The sequence below is a fragment of the Leopardus geoffroyi genome, chromosome B1 (genome assembly GCF_018350155.1).
Source record: "Leopardus geoffroyi isolate Oge1 chromosome B1, O.geoffroyi_Oge1_pat1.0, whole genome shotgun sequence".
Taxonomy (NCBI): domain Eukaryota; kingdom Metazoa; phylum Chordata; class Mammalia; order Carnivora; family Felidae; genus Leopardus; species Leopardus geoffroyi.
Genome location: NC_059327.1, coordinates 137,636,831 through 137,656,424, shown reverse-complemented (window position 1 = coordinate 137,656,424; position 19,594 = coordinate 137,636,831). Strand labels below are relative to the sequence as shown.

Below are 19,594 nucleotides of genomic sequence, written 5' to 3'. Positions count from 1 at the left end.
AAGAAAAAATGATTATCATAGATCCTTCTTTTTCCCACAAACTTACTGTCTGTTCCCTAAGTTTATCATACAGAAACTCCAAGCGTTTGCTGGCATCATCTAGCTTCCTCTTGGTTTGCTGCAGGAGAGGAAAAACAGATGATGTTATATTTGAACGTTAACTTTAATCCAAAGACTTTGCCTTAACTCATTTCACTAACCCTGACACTCATCATGCTGAACAGCTTCATTTAAAAAAAAAAAAATTTTTTTTAACATTTATTCATTTTTGAGAGACAGAGAGAGACAGAGAGCAAGCAGAGGAGGGTCAGAGAGAGAGGGAGACACAGAATCCGAAGCAGGCTCCAGGCTCTGAGCTGTTAGCACAGAGCCCGATGCGGGGCTCAAACTCACAAACTGTGAGATCATGACTTGAGCCAAAGTCACACGCTTAACCCACTGAGCCACTCAGGCGCCCAGCTTTATTTTATAAAGAAACAGAGGCAACTATGAACCAGAAACCTGAAAGACCATTACTGAAAGACAGAGTTCAGTAACCTATTAACGGGAGGGTCGGGGGAGAAAGGTAAAAGGATAAGGGGCTTCCTTCTGGAGTGCAAGATGGAGTAGTGGTGGATTTCACGTGGACTGCAAGCTCATCTGACAAGGTTTGTGCACGTATAACTGCACTATTCACAAGAGCAGGAAGGGCCATCTGGAGGAGCAGTGCATCACTGTACACCAGAAAAGAAGATCTAAGGACAGTTACTGTAAATTATGGGTGCTAGCAGGCTTACACAGAGGTGAACTGGAATCTTATTTTAACCTTTCTACTTAAATATTACTTGTACACTTAGTCCATTTGATAGTTAATTCTGCTTCTTTCTGAGCTGTTAGAACACCAAGAAAAAAAGAAAATTATCTTCTGGTGGCTTAAGATTACTAAGACGGAAGTAGTAAAATGAGTTCTTAAATTAAGGAGTCTTCCTACCTCCCAATCCATGTCCTAGAAGTCCAGTGACAGAAAACTATTCTAAAGCTAAAATTACCGGCTTCAATTACAATGTGATTAACTTAATGACCTACATTATGCAGTAACCTTAGAAGTGACACTGGTCTTCAATATTTATTGAGTGCCTATTATTTGCCATGCTTATGTCTCATGGAGCTTGGATTCTAGTGGGTGGGAAAAAGATACTAAATAAATAATATGTTGTACATGAGATGGTGATGAGTGCCAGCAAGGAAAGCTAACAGTGTGAAGGGCTAGAAGCGCTGGAGTGCGGGCGGTAAAGAAAGGTTGGAAAGCTACTGGGACACGGGAGCAGAAGCCTGGAGCAAGTGTGCAGTAAGCAATGCAGCCACGTGGGGGCAGCATTCCAGGCAGAGGAGTGCTGACGCGCGCTGGGTATGCTGCAGGACAGGGTCAGCGTGTCACAAGAAGAGTAAGGAAAAGCTCGGAGCTTTTCCCCATCATGTATAATGTTAGTTGTGGGTTTTTCATACATGGCCTTTATTATGTTGAGGTACGTTCCCTCTACATCTACTTTGTTGAGGGTTTTTATCATGAATGGATTTTGTACTTTGTCAAATGCTTTTTCTGCATCTACTGAAATGATCAGATGGTTCTTATCCTTTCTCTTGTGGATGTGATGCATCACATCAATTGATCTGTGAATATTCACGGAACTAACTGCATGTCATCCTCAGGCAGGGGCCATGCTGATCTTCTCTGTACTGGTCCAATTTTAGTATCTGTGCTGCCGAAGCGAGCAAAGATTTATCTATGAATACTGAACCACCTTGCATGCCAGGAATAAATTCCACTTGATTGTGCTGAATGATTTTTTTTATGTATCAAAATCCCAACAGCATTTTTCACAGAACTAAAACAAATAATCCTAAAGTTTATATGGAACCGCAAAAGACCCCAAATAGACAAAGCAATCTTGAAAAACAAAAGCAAAGCTGAAAGTATCACAATTCTGAGCAAAGCTGTAGTATGGTACTGGCACAAAAACAGACACATAGATCAATGGAACAGAAGAGAAAACCCAGAAGTAAACCCACAATTATACGGCCAATCCATCTTCAATGAAGGAGGCAAGAATATGCAATCGGAAAAAGATGGTCCCTTCAACAAATAGTGTTGGGAAAACTGTAGGGCAACATGCAAAAGAATGAAACTGGACCACTTTCTTACACCATACAAAAATAAACTCAAAATGAATTAATTAAAGACCTAAATGTGAAACCCGAAGCTATAAAAGTCCTAAAGAGCATAGGCAGTAATTTATCTGACATCAGCCATAACATTTCTCTAGATATGTCTCCTGAAGCACAGGAAACAAAAGCAAAAATAAACTATTGGGATTACATCAAAATAAAAAGCTTTTGCACAGTGAAGGAAACGTTCAACAGTTAAAACTAAAATGCAACATACTGAATGGGAAAAGATATTTGCAAATAACCTATCTGATAAAAGGTTAGTATCCAAAATCTATAAAGAATTGATACAAACCCCAAAAACAAATAATCCAATTAAAAAATGGGCAGAAAACATGAACAGACATTTCTCCAAAGAAGGCACACAGATGGCCAACAGACACATGAAAAGATGCTCACCAACACTCATCACCAGGAAAATGCAAATCAAAACCACAATGACATATCACCTCATACCTATCAGAAAGGCTAAAATAAAAAACACAAAAAACAACATAGTGTTGGTAAGGATGTAGGAAAAAAGGAACCTTCTTGCACTGTTAGTGGGAATGCAAACTGGTGCAGCACCTGTGGAAAACAGTATGAAGGGTCCTCAAAAAGTTAAAAATAGAACTACCCGGGCGCCTGGGTGGCGCAGTCGGTTAAGCGTCCGACTTCAGCCAGGTCACGATCTCGCGGTCCGTGAGTTCGAGCCCCGCGTCGGGCTCTGGGCTGATGGCTCAGAGCCTGGAGCCTGTTTCCAATTCTGTGTCTCCCTCTCTCTCTGCCCCTCCCCCGTTCATGCTCTGTCTCTCTCTGTCCCAAAAACGTTGGAAACGTTGAAAAAAAAAAAATTAAAAAAAAATTGAACTACCCTACAATCCAGTAATTGCACTAGTGGGTATTTACCCCCAAAATACAAAAACACTAATTCAAAGGGATACATGCATCCCTATGTTTATTGCAGCATTATTTACAATACCCAAATTATGGAAGCAACCCAAGTGTCCATCAATAGATGAATGGATAAAGAAGGGGTGGTATGTATATGTATATAGACATACACACACATATACAACGGAGTATTATTCAGTAATAAAAAGAATGAAATCTTTGCTATTTCCAATAACATCGATAGAGCTAGAGGGTGTTATGCTAAGTGAAATAAGTCAGTCAGAGAAAGACAAATATCATATATTTCACTCAGATGTGAAATTTAAGAAACAAAACAAACTAGGGGCGCCTGGGTGGCTCAGTCGGTTAAGCGTCCAACTTTGGCTCAAGTCATGACCTCACAGCTCGTAAATTCAAACCCCATGTCAGGCTTTGTGCTCACAGCTCAGAACCTAGAGCCTGCTTCAGATTCTGGGTCTCGGTCTCTCTCTGCCCCTCCCCTTCTCACACTCTGTCTCTCTCTCTCTCTCTCAAAAATAAACACACAAAAAAAAGAAAAAAAAAAAAACAGAACAAACTACCAAAGGGGAGAAAAAAAAGAGAGACAAACCAAGAAACAGACTCTTCACTATAGAGAACAAACTGATGATACCAGAGGGGAGACGGGTGGGGGGGATGGGTGAAATACGTGATGGGGGAGTACACTTATCATGAGCACTGAAAAATGTATAGAATTGTTGAATCACTATACGGTACACCTGAAACTAATTAAAAGAAAAAAAAATAAAGAAGAGGGCAGAGGAAGAGATGAAGCTATTAAGGATAACATTAGAAACTAAGTCATGTGGCAAAATTGCTCTCTGTTGTATGAACATAACTAAAGTGAAAATAGGAATACAACTATACTGTAAAAATGATTCCAGCTATTTGTGAGGAGGGGACCTCTTACAGTCCCTGCTCAAAGCTAGTATCATCTAGCTACCAGTAGGAGCCCTGCCCCAATGTGGCGGAGTCACCTGGATGGGATAGCATATTAGGGCCTCTCCCCTAACTAGGTACAGGAATTACAGAAACAGTTTGTCTTTTGTGGTTCTCATCTGGCCCAGGCCTCCTGTGGACCCAGAACGAAGATAAGATGTTGACCTAGAGGAGTTTAAAGTCAACAAAAATTTATTAAGTTGGGCTGGGTATCATGTGCCTTCTCAACCTCTCTATACTGACTCATGCCTGAAGGAGGGCTGGAGTCTTCCTTCATTTTTAGTTTTGAATGACTGTGTCCTATTTAGAGGTATGCACAGGGGACAGCGTATACTAGGCCATCTGCTTCATCTGCTCTCTGTTCCTAGCTCAGTCTTTCCATCACTTCCAGAATGCTAGGCATGAAGATTTATGATAACCTTTCCTTGCTTCTGCTTTCCTGACACTTTTAGTATAGGGAACTGCCTTCCAAAAGACCGGAAGAAAGTTGCACATATTAATACTCAATGTTTGATGGAACAACAAATTCCAGGAGCTGTTTTTCAAGCAGACAAGTGGCCAGTGGCTAAATAAACATATTCAATGTTTGCTGGCAGAAACTGAGATTTCATCTAAAACAAGACAGCTTTGTGGAACTTTTGTTGTTGCCAATACACAGGCATCCTCTAGGTAAACTAAGTAAAATCAGTTGCTTTAACTATGAATATGACTCTAGTATCGAAAACAATTATTTTTAAGATCTTTGCAAAGTTACATATAAGATTATCTACCTACTTTTAAAAGCTTTGAGTAAGCTCAGAAAGAAATCCCTAACCTGAATTTTTTATATACCACCATTCTGTTCTATTTATGTGCCAAACATGAGGTCTACTGATGAAAGGCAATGCGGCACAGTGGTTGAGAGCATAAATTCTGGAGCCAGACTGGGTTTGAATTCTGGCTCTGACCTTGGGTGTTACTTAACTGCTTTTTGTCTTAACTTAGTCATCTGTAAAATAAAGATGACAGATCTACCTACCCTGGGGTTGTTGTAAGGATTAAATAAATTTATATATAAAAGAAATTAATTATATTTTTTTATGTAAAGCAAAGTACACAAGTGCTAATTTTATTACTATTGTACAAACTTTTGCAGTATCTTGTAGGACTTCATACAATTACAGAAGAGCTCTATAAATGATTATTAAAAAAATTTTTTTTAATGTTTATTATTATTTTTTTTCAACGTTTATTTATTTTTTTTGGGACAGAGAGAGACAGAGCATGAACGGGGGAGGGGCAGAGAGAGAGGGAGACACAGAATCGGAAACAGGCTCCAGGCTCTGGGCCATCAACCCAGAGCGTGACGCGGGGCTCGAACTCACAGACCGCAAGATCGTGACCTGGCTGAAGTCGGACGCTTTACCGACTGCGCCACCCAGGCGCCCCGATGTTTATTTTTTTTAAGAGAGAGATACAGAGCATGAGTGGGGGAAGGGCAAGGAGGGGGGGAGAGAGAGAGAGAGAGAGAGAGAGACAGAGACAGAGACAGAATCCGAAGCAGGCTCCAGGCTCCAAGCTGTCAGCACAAAGCCCGATGCAGGGCTCGAACCCACAAACTGTGGGATTATGACCTGAGCTGAAGTCAGATGCCAAACCAACCACGCCACCCAGGTGCCCTGAAGATTATTTTAATTAAGCAAAATATGAGAAAAAAATACATACAGGATCTGTGGCTGAGGAGAGGCAGCGCTGAATAAGATCCTCAAATGTGGTCTTTAGAATGAGGTGCTCATCTGGAATAGGTTTCTTGGTAATTTTTTCTGTTGGCAAAGACTGCACATGCTGGAAGAAATAATAGCATAAATGACCAGAAATGACCAAAAGCTACCTATACGCAAAGCCCTGAAACTCTGTGATAAAGAGACACCAGCTAACTACCTTGTAGACAGGCTGTGACAAATTGACATGTGAAATCCCTTGGGAGAAGTAGAAATGAAAATCAAATATTCATTAGAAGGTACAGACACTCCTCCTACAGCTTTGATTTTGAAAAACAGAATTGGATATAAAGAGTTTGATGAACTACGGAACATATGTTGATCACTATTGTATGTACCTGAGGGGAAGGAGACTGTAGACCTATGCCGGTAGGAAATAAAAGGGCAGTTACAAAGCTGGCTAGTTAGAGTGGCTGCTTGCTCTGCTTGTTGGCTCATTTTTGTTTATCTTTCCATTCTTATGTTCTTTGATTTATTCTTGGAGGTTGGTAACTGGGCTATTATCAAACTGCAAGATTAAGTCAAAAGTTAGAAGAGACCATGATGTTACAGAATGTACAGATGGAAAAACAAAGAAGGTATGTTTAAGTGTTTAGGGTTCTGATTTATTAGTACATTCATTCAAAAAATATTCAGCAATTATGTTCTAGGCACTAGCTATGTATTTGTGAGCCAATTCAGAAAAGATCTCAGCTCTCTGGCAGTTTTTAGCTAAAGGAAGGAAAAAGAAGTTTTAAAATGTCATACAAAAAGCAAGTTTACAAATACTTACATCTTAATGAAAGATGTTACTTGAACAAAAAGTAAAATAATAAAATGTCATAAATACATGTAAAATAGCAACTGCATTGCTATTTTATAGCTAATAAATTAACATTAATGGAACCAACAGGCAATATAACTGGAATTTAACTGAGGGGAAAGTTCTCTTCAGGAAATTCTATTAGAAAGACAAGTAGGAGTTAACTGGTGAAATGGGGAAGTTAGAGTGTCAGAGAAAGAATGTGTACAAAGGAAGGACCATGATACAAGAGGACTAAAAGGAGGCCAGTGTGGCTGAAGCAGAGAGAGAGCAAGGAGGAATATGAAGCTGAAGGGCTTCCAGACAATGTGAAATAATTTGGTCTTTATCCTGAGAACAATGTTTTAAACAAAGAGGAGACAAGACCAGATACAACGATCAAAGTCAATGCTTGTAGACCAGTTAGAGGCTCCTGCACTGCCAGAGATTGGAAATGAAGGTAGCATGGGCCAGATTAGAAGTGTATGTGGATAAAGGATTTGAGAGAGATTTTAAAATAATATCAGCAAGATTTGGGGATAGATTTGAAAGAGGGATTAAAGGAAAAAAAGTATAAAGATGATTCCCAGGTTTTTGGCTAGACTGAATATGGATTATGATGCCATTTTACTGAAATAGGAAACACCAAAAAAGATCAGGTTTGGGAGGAAGACTATGAATAAGGTTGTAGAAATGCTGAGTGTGAGGTGCCTTGGAGACATCTAGGTGGGCAGGTAGCTGGCTATTATGGCCTGGCTGAACATATACATCTGTGCAAGCTCTCCCTTTCGATGGTAACTGAGGTTCTGGTTTGGGTGAGTATTACATGAGCACCTAAAGTCTAAACAAAAGTGAATGGCTGGGTAGCTTCCCAAACTAACATAGACTTGTAATCAGAAAAGAAAAGAAAAGAAAAGAAAAGAAAAGAAAAGAAAAGAAAAGAAAAGAAAAAAGAAAAGAAATTAACAATACATCTTTGTAATTTATATTCCTATGGAAAGAAACAACTCCTCCCACCTCCATCAAAACACTGGTTTTTAGCACGCCACTTTTAATATTTAGAAGTTCCTTAGGCAGAACTATCTCTTAATAGTAAAGCACACTCTTGTGATAGAGATACAACCTTTATAAATTTGACTTCAATGAACCAAAGACAAAAACAGAACTAATTTTATACTTTGTACAGGGATTTGTTTCACCTTCACATGCTGAACTTTGACCCAAACTCTTTACTTTTCACAAACTGATCAAAATGTTCATCTTTGTATGTTTAAGTCGGTTGTATCTGATTTTTCATCGTCTAGAACCCTGTGCCAACTAGCTGTTTATATGTGAATAGCAACTACAAATTTATATCTCCAGCTGAAGATAAAGCTGGATATTACTAGCTCTTATACATACACAAGAAATGATATAACTCATTACATTTTTATTTTAGATTTTAAAAGGAAAACCCTTTGGAAATAGCTTCTGCTTAGCAAGCTTGGCTGAAAATACAGATTCAACTAATCTTAAATTGTGGGTACTGATTAGGTCAAATGAAATATAATTGTCAAGTTAGTGTAAACATACACTAGCAATTATAAAAGCCTCTTCTAGAAAGTTTATGGCCATGTAATTGAAAAATAATATCCATCCATGATCAATCTTAAAAAAAGGGGTTACTATTTTTTACTTAGGTCGTCTTAATTGAAACCAAAGTTAGATGCTCATTAATAAAGGTGTAAACATAAAAGTTAACACATTAAAAAGAAAAAATGAACTGAAATAGAGCCATCTCCTCATTCCATTAACACAGATTTGTTACCTGGATGGTATTTCCAATAGGAGCCCCTGGGGCACCTTCAATATTGGGCTTTGAGAAAGATGGTGGCATGCCTGGTTGACCAAGAGGTTGCTGTATGCCATGGAAGGTCTGGCCACCTGGAAGATGTGGCTGTGGAAATGAAGCTTGGCTTGACAGAGGTAAAGGAGCTGAAGGTTGTTGCTGCAGCATCTGTGACTGGGGGTCACCCAAAGGGTTCATGATTGGTGATGTGATGGGAACAGGAGGCATAAAGTTTTCAGGTATCTTTTAAAAGACAGAAATAAAAGACACTAAGCATAAGAAAAAAAGGTACAATTTCCTCACCTTTAAATAAGGTTTAAAAAAATTTTTTTAATAGTAGAATACTTTTTCAAATGAAATTTTATGCAGAATTCTACAGTAAAACGTAAAAGTAGAGCTAATCTGGCTCAGAGGGGTGGGGAACTCAAAACTGGACCTCTCAGTTTCCCCTTTGCCTTCCACACTTACCCTCGTATGGGGAGCCAACACCTGGTGTTTTTGAAAGAGGATCTCAAAGTCTAGAGAATTATATCTAGCAATAGTGGAATCAGATAATGTGTGTTTATATTTAATGTGACCAAGATGTAATACCCTTTTCCTAGATCACTAAATAGACATTAACTATCAATTCAATCATATTAAAAGTAGTAGATTAAATTCAATCTCTGATTATTATTAACCTAAATTTGGGGTTGTTGTTTTTTTTTTTTTGCTCATTTAGTGTCTCCCAATTTTATTGTTATGACCTCTCCCTACTATATTTGAGAAAAGGACATCACGGTGAGTAAAAAAAAAAAAAAAAAAAAGTAGAAATGTTTGGGGAGAAAGAAGAAGAATCTTAACTTCTGCTTTAATGGCTGTCAACAGTTACTGACATTTAAACAATGCTCAGCTACAAGGTGATTTCTTCATTCATACTATATGTGATAAACAAAAATAGTCCAAAATATAATTACCAAATTCCTGACTATTGTTGGAACCCCTAAAAGACATAAAAATCAATGGAAAATTTGTTTCCTATTCTTTGAAAGAAACCTGTTAGAAATTTACATCTTATCTTCTTCTTTTTTTTTTTTTTTTAAATAGTAATTTTTTTTTTTTTTCAACGTTTATTTATTTTTGGGACAGAGAGAGACAGAGCATGAACGGGGGAGGGGCAGAGAGAGAGGGAGACACAGAATCGGAAACAGGCTCCAGGCTCTGAGCCATCAGCCCAGAGCCTGACGCCGGGCTCGAACTCACGGACCGCGAGATCGTGACCTGGCTGAAGTCGGACGCTTAACTGACTGCGCCACCCAGGCGCCCCTTATCTTTTTCTTTTTAATGCTTACTTATATATTTTTGAAAGAGAAAGACAGAGAGAGAGAGAGCACGAACAGGGGAGGGGCAGAGAGAGAGGGAGACACAGAATCTGAAGCAGGCGCTCCGAGCTGTCAGCGCAGAGCCTGACATGGGGCTTGAATTCACGAACTGCGAGATCATGACCTGAGCCGAGGTCAGACGTTTAAATGACTGAGCCACCCAGGCGCCCCTACATCTTCTCTTCTAAAGGAAGTTAAATTCACACCACTGTACTGTTTTTAACTTTCTTTCCTTCCCTTCATGGAGAAGATGCAAGCTGAAATGCACTTTAAACCTATCAGTCAGTAAGCTTTGCCTTCAAAAGGATCAGTGAAAGGTAGTATGTTCCAGGTGGCTACATGATTAAAGAACATCTGTAGGCAACTGGATGGACATCTTTTTCTGGTACCTTCTTCTTCTTGGGTACTCTGTTCAAAGCTGGAGGATCATTCCAACCATTCTGAGGACCTATAACAGATAATAAAGAGCATTTTCCTTTAGAATTCTGAAAAGAGGACAACTAAATTGTATCCATCGCATAGTACCTTCACATTCTGCCTTAACTAACCTGAGGATAACCATCACAAAGGTTTTACCAGCTCAGGTGTGGGGATCACTCTGTAGCCCTGGATTCACAAACTCATTCCCTCAAATATTCACAAGGTCTTGGCTTAGGAGGCAAGATAACTTGACATTATTTCCATTGAAAGTGAAAGAGCTGTACTAAATTTAGGGATGGTGAAGTGTTTATGTTTATATTGGTGTATAACTTTCAAATCAGTTAAGAATTCTCTTGTAATAAAGAAAAAAAAAATCACCTGAATCTGCTAAAAAAACAAAAACCTTGATGTATTCAGCATACTAAAAAAATAAAAGTAACAATCTCCTACTTCCCAAGAGAGTAATTTAATATAAGCAATTGAACATAAGCAAATTATCCACATGGTACAAACAGTGTCAAAAACAAAAAAACCCCAAAAAAACCGGGTCCCAATTACACAACACCAGCAATTTCATCATCCTTCCCTTAAGAGTTACTTATAAAGTATAAAAAAGCATTCAGGTATCTGTGATAAGACTTTTTTTTAATGCCACACAAAAAAATTCCAGATTGGCAGCAAATATAAAATTAAACTACTTGTCAACGTTAGTAAATTTCCTCTACACGCACCCCCTGCCCCCAAATCTTCATCTCAAAGTGAAAAACAGACACCAGTAGCAGAATTCATTAAGTATCTTAATGCCAGTATGTTTAAAGAAAACATGCCAGAAATAAAGATAATTTTAAAATCAAAATATAATCATTTTACATTTCATTGAATTTTGTGTATGTTGTATATTTAAAGACCAAAAATTACTCCTCTTTTTTAACAAATTAAACATTCTTTCAGTATTTTACCTTTCACTTGTTCTACTGATATCCACGATATGAAATCACAACAAAATTGCTTAGACGAAAGAACCTGTGATCCATACATAATGTCACAGAAACTTTTTAAAAAATAAGATCTTCTAACCAGCATGTACTCATTTCCCTTGATTTTTTTTTTAAAGTTTATTTATTTTTAAAATTTATTTTACCCAATGTGTGGCTCAAACTCACGACCCCTAAGCCAGCCAGCCAGGCATCCCTCATTTGCCTTGATTCTAAAAATGGAATTAATTTTCTACAAGTTTACGAGGAGACAGAATGACAAAAGAGCCTCAAAACATTGAAGAGCTAATCACAAAACATTAAACTACATGCTGCTATCTGCTTAACAAATTCTTAAAGTTCTGGGCTTGCACAGAGAATCATTCAAATCTCTCTCATCACCTTCTAATCTTACTCATAGCTAAGACAATCTTGATATGGTCATGGTCTTTATGATTATATAAAATAGACGACTTTAATGATTTAAAGCTACTGGTGTCACCATGTTAATTCAATCAACTCTAAGATTTGATTTGATTAAGAACCCAAATTAAAAAATGATACTGATCACATTCCGAATATCATCAACTTTGAGGTTCACATGCATTATTGTGAATGTCCATTCATTAACTATATTTAATGATTGAAAATTTTCCAGAGGTGTATTTTATAACTAATTCACCTTCCAACATAGGTGCCTGGTCTTGCATAGACTGATTTTCTGCAGACAAAATGTAAAAGTCACTTAAACAGTATTATCATGAAAAACATTCTAAACTCATTTTGTAATTGCTTCTTCTCCCTCCATCAAGCCAAAAAAGAAAAAAACTAATTTTATAAAGGAAAGAAACTTTTTAGTCAAGTCATGTGAAATGTCTTTTATCTAATTAAGAAAATAATCAGCTTTTGGGTAAATTGAATTCATCTAGGTTGTGCCAGATCCAATTAACTCTTAAACATTACTTTTTTTCTCTTCCTGTGCTACATGTCTCTTTTAAGAAAAAAATTTTCCTGCCTACTTGAAATATTTCCCTGTTTGCATGGAATTTTTTTCTACTACTTGATCAGTAATATCACTGTGTGTGGGGGGAGAGCATTTGGTACTATTTAAAGCTGTGAATCAAAATCAGCTGAGAGATCGATCTTGTTAAACTGCAGACTCTAATTCACACTAAGTACAGGGAAAGGCCTGAGATTCTATTGTTCCAGCTAGCTCCCAGGTAATGCCAATGCTGCTGGCCAAAGCACTCTTTTAGTGGGGACTTAAAGAAAAATGGGAGGCTTTAGCAAGGTGGTGCCACTTTACTGCTAGATTTAGGAGGCAACAGGGGGCTGCACCCTGATGAAACTGTAATTTCATGTAATTCATGTCACACCATGAATAGAAACATAAATGAGAACAGGCCCAATAAATATGTAACCATCCCATATGGTCTTTTCTGTAAGAATATATGGATTTGTAGACTGTTTAGCACAGGTCTTTCAGAAACAACTACATCTCTTAAGAGAACTGAAGTTTCTGGCAGTGGACGTGAAAAGAAAAGGGTGAAAACTAACACAGCAATGCCAAAATCATCAGATATTATTATCAGATATTCAGGGTCAGGCCAGGCCCAGCCTCAAATCAAAAGTATGCAGTGGAGGTATATTATATGCATATGTAACTTACGAAAATTGAACTATCTTCCTTTGGGGATAGGAGAACCAAGAGAATATAGCAATTAATGAGTTCAATTCGGGTTGAGTTCTACTCAGGAGGCATGTGCCTCAGAGAAATTGTGAGGTGGAGAGGTAACCCCATAGCTTGCAGTTTTCCCTCTAATCTCTCATAGCAGTGACTTAAGCCCTGGGTATTAAAGCCTGGGAGGGTATCCGGAGATTTCAAAAACTGTAAGCACAAAAAGTTTGTGGAGCAACTTCATACAACCCTTTTGTAAAATGACTCCAAATTTATGATGAAATCAAGTCAAATTCAAAATTAGGAATGACAACCCAAATTAGAAACAAAAAGACTTGCAGCAGGAGTACATAGCCAGTGGGGTAGCTCACATAACTTGAGGGTGGAGAATGTCTTGTTGAATAGAAAGTAACAGTTGTACAATAATCAAAGTTCTCCCCCAAATATATGCCTAACTGACTCCTCCCAATGTCAAACCATGCAATATATTTAGCCATTTTTATTTCAGCCCAGATAATCCTTGTTCAAATCTCTTATCAATTTAATGCAGTTTTGTCTCAGCTATAATTCGCTTTTGAATTTTTTCACTTTTATGTCTTTAAATTGACTGTTTAAATATGACTTTTTTTTTTTAATTTTTTTTTCAACGTTTATTTATTTTTGGGACAGAGAGAGACAGAGCATGAACAGGGGAGGGGCAGAGAGAGAGGGAGACACAGAATCGGAAACAGGCTCCAGGCTCTGAGCCATCAGCCCAGAGCCCGACGCGGGGCTCGAACTCACGGACCGCGAGATCGTGACCTGGCTGAAGTCGGACGCTTAACCGACTGCGCCACCCAGGCGCCCCTAAATATGACTTTTTAAAAACACAGCTAAACTGACCTCTGTAAATACGCCTTAATAGCAACCTTAGGTAAAGCAAACTACATGAACAAAATAAATATCTCTAGGAAACAGTATTACGGAGGTTCATTATAGATATGCAAAATGTTACTCTTGGTCAACATTTTTAAAAAAATCAACATAGAACAGTCATTGAAAATAAATCAATACAGCATAATCTAATCTTAGACATAATTCTCCCATAAAACTATAAAGAGAATCTTTTTTACCCTTTCAAAAAACTATAAAATGAAGATAAATCTCTCTTTTTAAAACATAACATGACTTTAAAGGCATGAAAAATATGGTTCATGGTGTAATATTAAGAAAAAATGTAAGATGTAAAATTGTGTGTGTATATATGTGTATTATGATCTCAATTCTTTAAAAATAGGGGCACCTGGATGGCTGAGTCGGTTAAGCATCTGACTTCAGCTCAGGTTATGATCTCACAGTTCATGAGTTCGAGCCCCACATCAGGCTCTGTGCTGACATCCCAGAGCCTGGAACTTGCTTCAGATACTGTGTCTCTCCCTCTCTCTGCCCCTTTCCTGCTCACACTCTCTCAACAATAAATAAATGTTAAAAAAAAAAAAAAAAAAACACATGCACACAATGAGATACTACCCATTAGAATGGCTAGAATTAAGAAAGAAAAAAAACAAAACAAAACAGAAAACAAGTGTTGGTGTAGATGTGGAAAACAGTATAATGCTTCCTCAAAAATTTAAATACTGAATATTGAATTTGATCCAGCAATTCCATTTCTGGGTATGTATCCTAAAGAACTGGAAGCAAAGACTTGAACAGATATGTGTATACCTGTGTTCAAGGAGCATTATTCACAATAGTTCAAATGCCCACATGCAGATAAATGGATAAACAAAATGTGCAATATAATACAGTGAAATATTATCCAGCCTTAAGTAGTAAAGAAATTCTGATACATGAATATTGGAGAGCGTGAAATAAGCCAGTCAAAACAGGACAAATATTGTATGATTCCACTTATATGAGGTACCTAGAGTAGTCAAATACAGAGAGAGAGTAGAACAGTGGTTACCTGGGGCTGGGGGAAACAAGGAGTTATTTAATGAGTACATAGTTTCAGTGTGGGATGATGAAAACTTCTGGAGACAGATAAGTGGCAATGGTTCTTCAGCAATGTAAACGTACTTAATGTCACTGAACTATACACATAAAAATGGTTAAAATGGTAAATTTTATGTTAGTATATTTACCACATTAAAAATATTTTTAATAGATGCATATAGACATACATAGATATATGTATATATGTGTACGAAAAGAATAAATAAACCTATATTATCACTGGTAATATTTGGGCAGTAGAATTATAGGTAATTTAAATTTTATTCTTTATAATACCTTGAGTCTTTAAAAATCCTACAGTGAAAAATTAATAAAAATCAAGGGAAAATTAATTTAAAAATTGAATATGGCATGTTACTGGAGATCCTTATCCACTTTAGTGTAGGGTTTAGTTCTCCAGTATCTTTGGGGAAGGAAGAAGGAACCACATGGTCCCACATATACAGGAGTGCAGCTGAGTACCATCTTTACTTGAATCCCACTTCTCACTTGGAACGTTCTTAGGTATTCCAGCAGAAGCAAAATGTGCTATATGCACTGGCTAAGATACTTTTCAGTGGATTCTTTATTAGTGCAGTGACATGAAGAATTTTGGCTAACAGACAATTTGAGAAAGAACAGAGCATCCTTCTTAACCTCCCATTTCCCCTATAAGCCTAGCATGTCACATTAAAAACAAGAGGGTCAGGAAATTAAAAATTAAAGTTTAGAAAGACATGAATCCTTGAGGTCATTTTCCAATGACACAAGATAAAACAGGTACTTATAATTTGAGTAAGGAATATTTACGAAAATTAAAAAAAAATTTTTCAGAACACTGTTCTATGAAAATATGTAACATTATGCCCCTTCAAGACTTCTATGTGACAAAGCATGAGACTATATACCTAAATTAAATTTTCCATGGTTTAATAAAATCAATAATGTTTACTCAAAGACAGTTTCATGACAGCCTGAAGGTCATTTTATCAGAAAATAATTTTTTGAGTAAAATTCTAAGGCCTTCATATTTGAAAGTGCTCTCCTTTAGTAATAATAAGCACAGATTAAATCAGGACGGGGAAAAAGTCATAGACAGTATCCTAATTATCCTAGAGAGTAAAACCATGCCTTTCAGCAGTTCAAACTCCTTCGTGAACTTTCCTGCCTACTGTATGAACTAGCAACTTCTTGCCCTGGCATAAAGCTTTCCAAAATTTGGGCCAAATATAAATGTTATGTTCCAACTTACAGCAAAGCTATGTGATGTTCACTAGAAATGTACTGTTCACTTCTGTCTCCCTACCTGTGCCTGGAATAATTCTGATTATAGACCAAACAAGTACCCATTAAGAATTTACTCAATGAATGTTCTGGTATTTGCAACATTAGTTTCTCTGAGCCTCAGGCATAATTTGGAGGCTCACGAACAGTTACAGGTCTTGCAAACCCTAGTGTCTGTCAAAATTATCCACTGGACAAATGGAATTCCCAAGTCCGATAGAGAACCATATGATATGAGACCCATAAAAAAGAAGAGAAAATTTTCATTCACAATTATTTGTACACTGTAAACAACATTTTTAGGAAATCAAAAAATAAAATATGGTAAAATACAGGGGACTATTAACAGGCAAGAGGTAACAAAGCAGCTGGCTTAGAACATGCTGAATACTGAAAAATGTTTGCTTCTTCTTCCTATTAGTCACTCTGTTTCTCAGCCAGGTTAGAACATTCTGTTACTCTGTATATAAGCAAAGACTTTATCTCAAGGCCAAACACACTTTTGCTTAACAATACCCATGCAAATATTTAACTTAGATGATGAAGTAACAAGATACCTAAAACAGTGTTGTTATAGGATTTTTGTAATTCTAACATTGATAACTACTTCTATGACTTATATCAGGACTAGACCATCTGGTAAAGAAGAATGAACTTATTAGGCTTTATAGACTGAGAGACCTGGGTTTGTATCTCAACTTGGAGACTATCATCACGCAACCATGAGTTTAACTCCTAGGAAACCAAGTTTCCTCATGTCAACTAAAAAAAACATTTCTATTTCTCATGGCTCTGATAATTAAATAAGAAAATATATGGCAAATGATGGTACATGTCCAGTGTATGTTCAGTAAATGATCACTCACCTCTCTACTTCCCTGCACCACTTTAAAGTGGGAATTTTCTGGAACTCATCTTTCAATCAAGAACTCTATTACCCAACTATTCAGAATAGATAGGTTTCAGAAGGTAATTTTTGAACTCTACAACTGAATTAGCACTCCTCTCTAAAATATCAATCTACTGAACTATTTATATTGAAAGTTACAGAAATTTTATTTGTGCAGTAAAGGGTGATAGAGATATTTGTGTGTGTGTGTGTGTGTGTGTGTGTGTGTGTGCGCGCGCGCACGCACACATGTGCACGCATGTATGTGTGAGATTTTTGGTACTCTGGCCTTTATATATCAGAGAAGAAAGGTGATAGGTATATAATTCTGCATTCATGAGACTTTGTTAGAATAGAATATTTCTTCAATAGATCCTATTTTATAATTGTTTTCAGTAATTATAGCTACTGCTTAAAATATACATATATACACACACACACACACACATACATACTGGACGCCCCAGGAGCAACTAAAGTATTAGGAACAAAGCAAGATTCATTCATCTCTTTGTTCCTTTAGTTCAAAAACATCGGTTATAATCTAAAAGGGAAACTATTTTCAAATACTAAAAGGTACAGAGCTCTAATTTTGAGTCAGGTTTTGTGTAATCACAGCCAACTTTACAGTCACTACCCCCAAATGCTTTAATGTATTAATGCATTCAATCTTCTTCATGAGCTTATGAGCAGGTATTAATATTATTCTGAGGAAATTGAGGCTTGAAGAAGTTTAAGTAACTTACCCAAAGCTGGGGTACAAAACCAGGAGATTGAATTCCAAAGCCTGCATTCTTAACCAGTATGGTTAGTGGTTCCTAACCCTGATTCATCGATCCCTTTTTATAACACATGCCTTTGAGGCCCCTTTTGGTAGGGGCCAAAATGAAAACCAGATAATAAAACCTCCCCATAAAAAATTAATGTAATGCTCTAATTATAAAATGAGATAAGAATTTAGAAAACGTGTATCTCATAACAATAATTTAAGATTATGGTTTTCATTAGAAAACTTCAGGCATGACTACACTGTTAGACTATCTATCGAATCCTTGAAATTCCTAAACTATCTGAGGGTGGTGCTGCCCTAATGAAGAATCGCTGCGCTACTGTCCACAGACTTTCTACTTTTCTGCTCTCTCATTAGAGATCCTCTGTCAGAGTTGTGTTCTCTCACTTTTTTCCTTTAGATAAGCATATCCAGGTCCCTCATCTTTATAAATAAACATAACTATAAAATTATATATAATCACCATGTTTAATCTCCATGAATGGGCTTAAGGCACAAATAATTTAAAAAATGCTAAACTTCTCAATAAGAACAGAGCAAAGTTTGGCTCTAAAGAAATTAGTGTCAATTAAACCCAGTTCCAAACACCACTTATCTTGCCAATTAATTTCTTACCACTTATTTTAAGTTTACTGGCAGATTATATACTCTTACCCTTTTGAAGCTCTAAAGTTTTCCTCATTTAGCAACTAAAGTTCATTATGGGACGATCACACTTTTAGAAATAGTTTCAGAATTTGTGATAAAAACTCAACACCTCAGATTACTCAGTTTACAAAGAGTCAGACATAATTCCCCTCCATCCACCCACGTGTTCATGAAAAAATAAAGGAGGGAGCCAAACCAAATCCCTTTCAAGCGCAGACCTGTTCTTTGCGACGCAGGCAGCTCACTGGCAGCAGGCAGTGTACCTGTTGTTCCAGGAGGCAGTGCATAAGCTGAAGATGATGGTGGAGCTCCTGGTCCGCCATGCTGGAAGGATGCTCCAGAGGAAGGGGGAGGAGGGAAAGAAGCAGCAGAGCTGGAGGTAGGTGGAGAGGCCTGGGGCTGTGTTGCGTACAGCTGAGACTGCCCAGAATAGGAAGAAGCAGAAGATATGTAAGGGGTGTTAGGGTAAGCGTTTGAAGCAGAAGGAGCAACGGGCTGCTGAGGTCGATACATTGTTGACCCCCCTGTTCCGAAGGAATACTGCTGGGCTGGTTGATAAGCTACACCAAGGAGAAGAAACAGAAATTTTAATTAGTTATAAGTTTATTGACAGCAACAAAAAACCAGTTATCTCATTCTATGGAAATCATTTTTGTCATTATTATTAGAACAATAAGCTACAACCAAATATTAACCCTTATATGTTATGCTTTTGATGACTTGGATACCCTTAAATATACTAAAATATACCCATTGGATCAATATGTGAAATATGCCATCTCCAGACTGCTTCTGGCTATGAAAATCTTTCAATCATCAAACCCAAACACTGAAAGACCGACCCTTTTCTCAGACTTCCTGTGCCTGAGAAAAGACTGCAGTGACACCGACTAGCCACCAGATGGAACCATGCAGGAATTACACGTTCCAAGCACTCCCCGTTACAGTAAATTACAGGGACTTTGCTGGCGGCTCAACATCTCCACCGGAAGAATTGTAGGGTGAGCACTATTGTTATGAATCAAATACCTTCTCCAACATCTAGTAAACTAATCAGCTACTCACATTGTGATTTTGAGCTTAGTTCCAGATTAACAGCCAACTCTCTAAGATCCCTGACAAAACAATTACTACATAGTATTTCATATACT

General features: G+C 37.4%; 1 protein-coding gene and 1 non-coding gene across 51 annotated transcripts in view; both read right to left on the bottom strand.

Annotated features, from left to right (window-relative positions):
* The window catches only part of SEC31A (SEC31 homolog A, COPII coat complex component), a 73,195-nt gene that overhangs the window by 1,608 nt on the left and 51,993 nt on the right, over positions 1-19,594 (bottom strand). For 14 of the 50 annotated variants that reach the window (XM_045473510.1, XM_045473528.1, XM_045473521.1 and 11 more), the window contains 6 exons: positions 18,662-19,003; positions 11,863-11,901; positions 10,176-10,234; positions 8,405-8,668; positions 5,761-5,880; positions 47-118 (listed from right to left, as the gene is read on the bottom strand). In XM_045473510.1, coding sequence (XP_045329466.1) covers positions 47-118; positions 5,761-5,880; positions 8,405-8,668; positions 10,176-10,234; positions 11,863-11,901; positions 18,662-19,003 — 896 coding nt within the window. The remainder of the gene's footprint in view (positions 1-46; positions 119-5,760; positions 5,881-8,404; positions 8,669-10,175; positions 10,235-11,862; positions 11,902-18,661; positions 19,004-19,594) is intronic. The other 36 variants (XM_045473513.1, XM_045473534.1, XM_045473532.1 and 33 more) reach the window with 4 other exon arrangements.
* Positions 1,645-1,755, bottom strand: LOC123596582. The gene has a single exon (XR_006711754.1). It is a non-coding gene; the product is annotated as a U6 spliceosomal RNA (small nuclear RNA).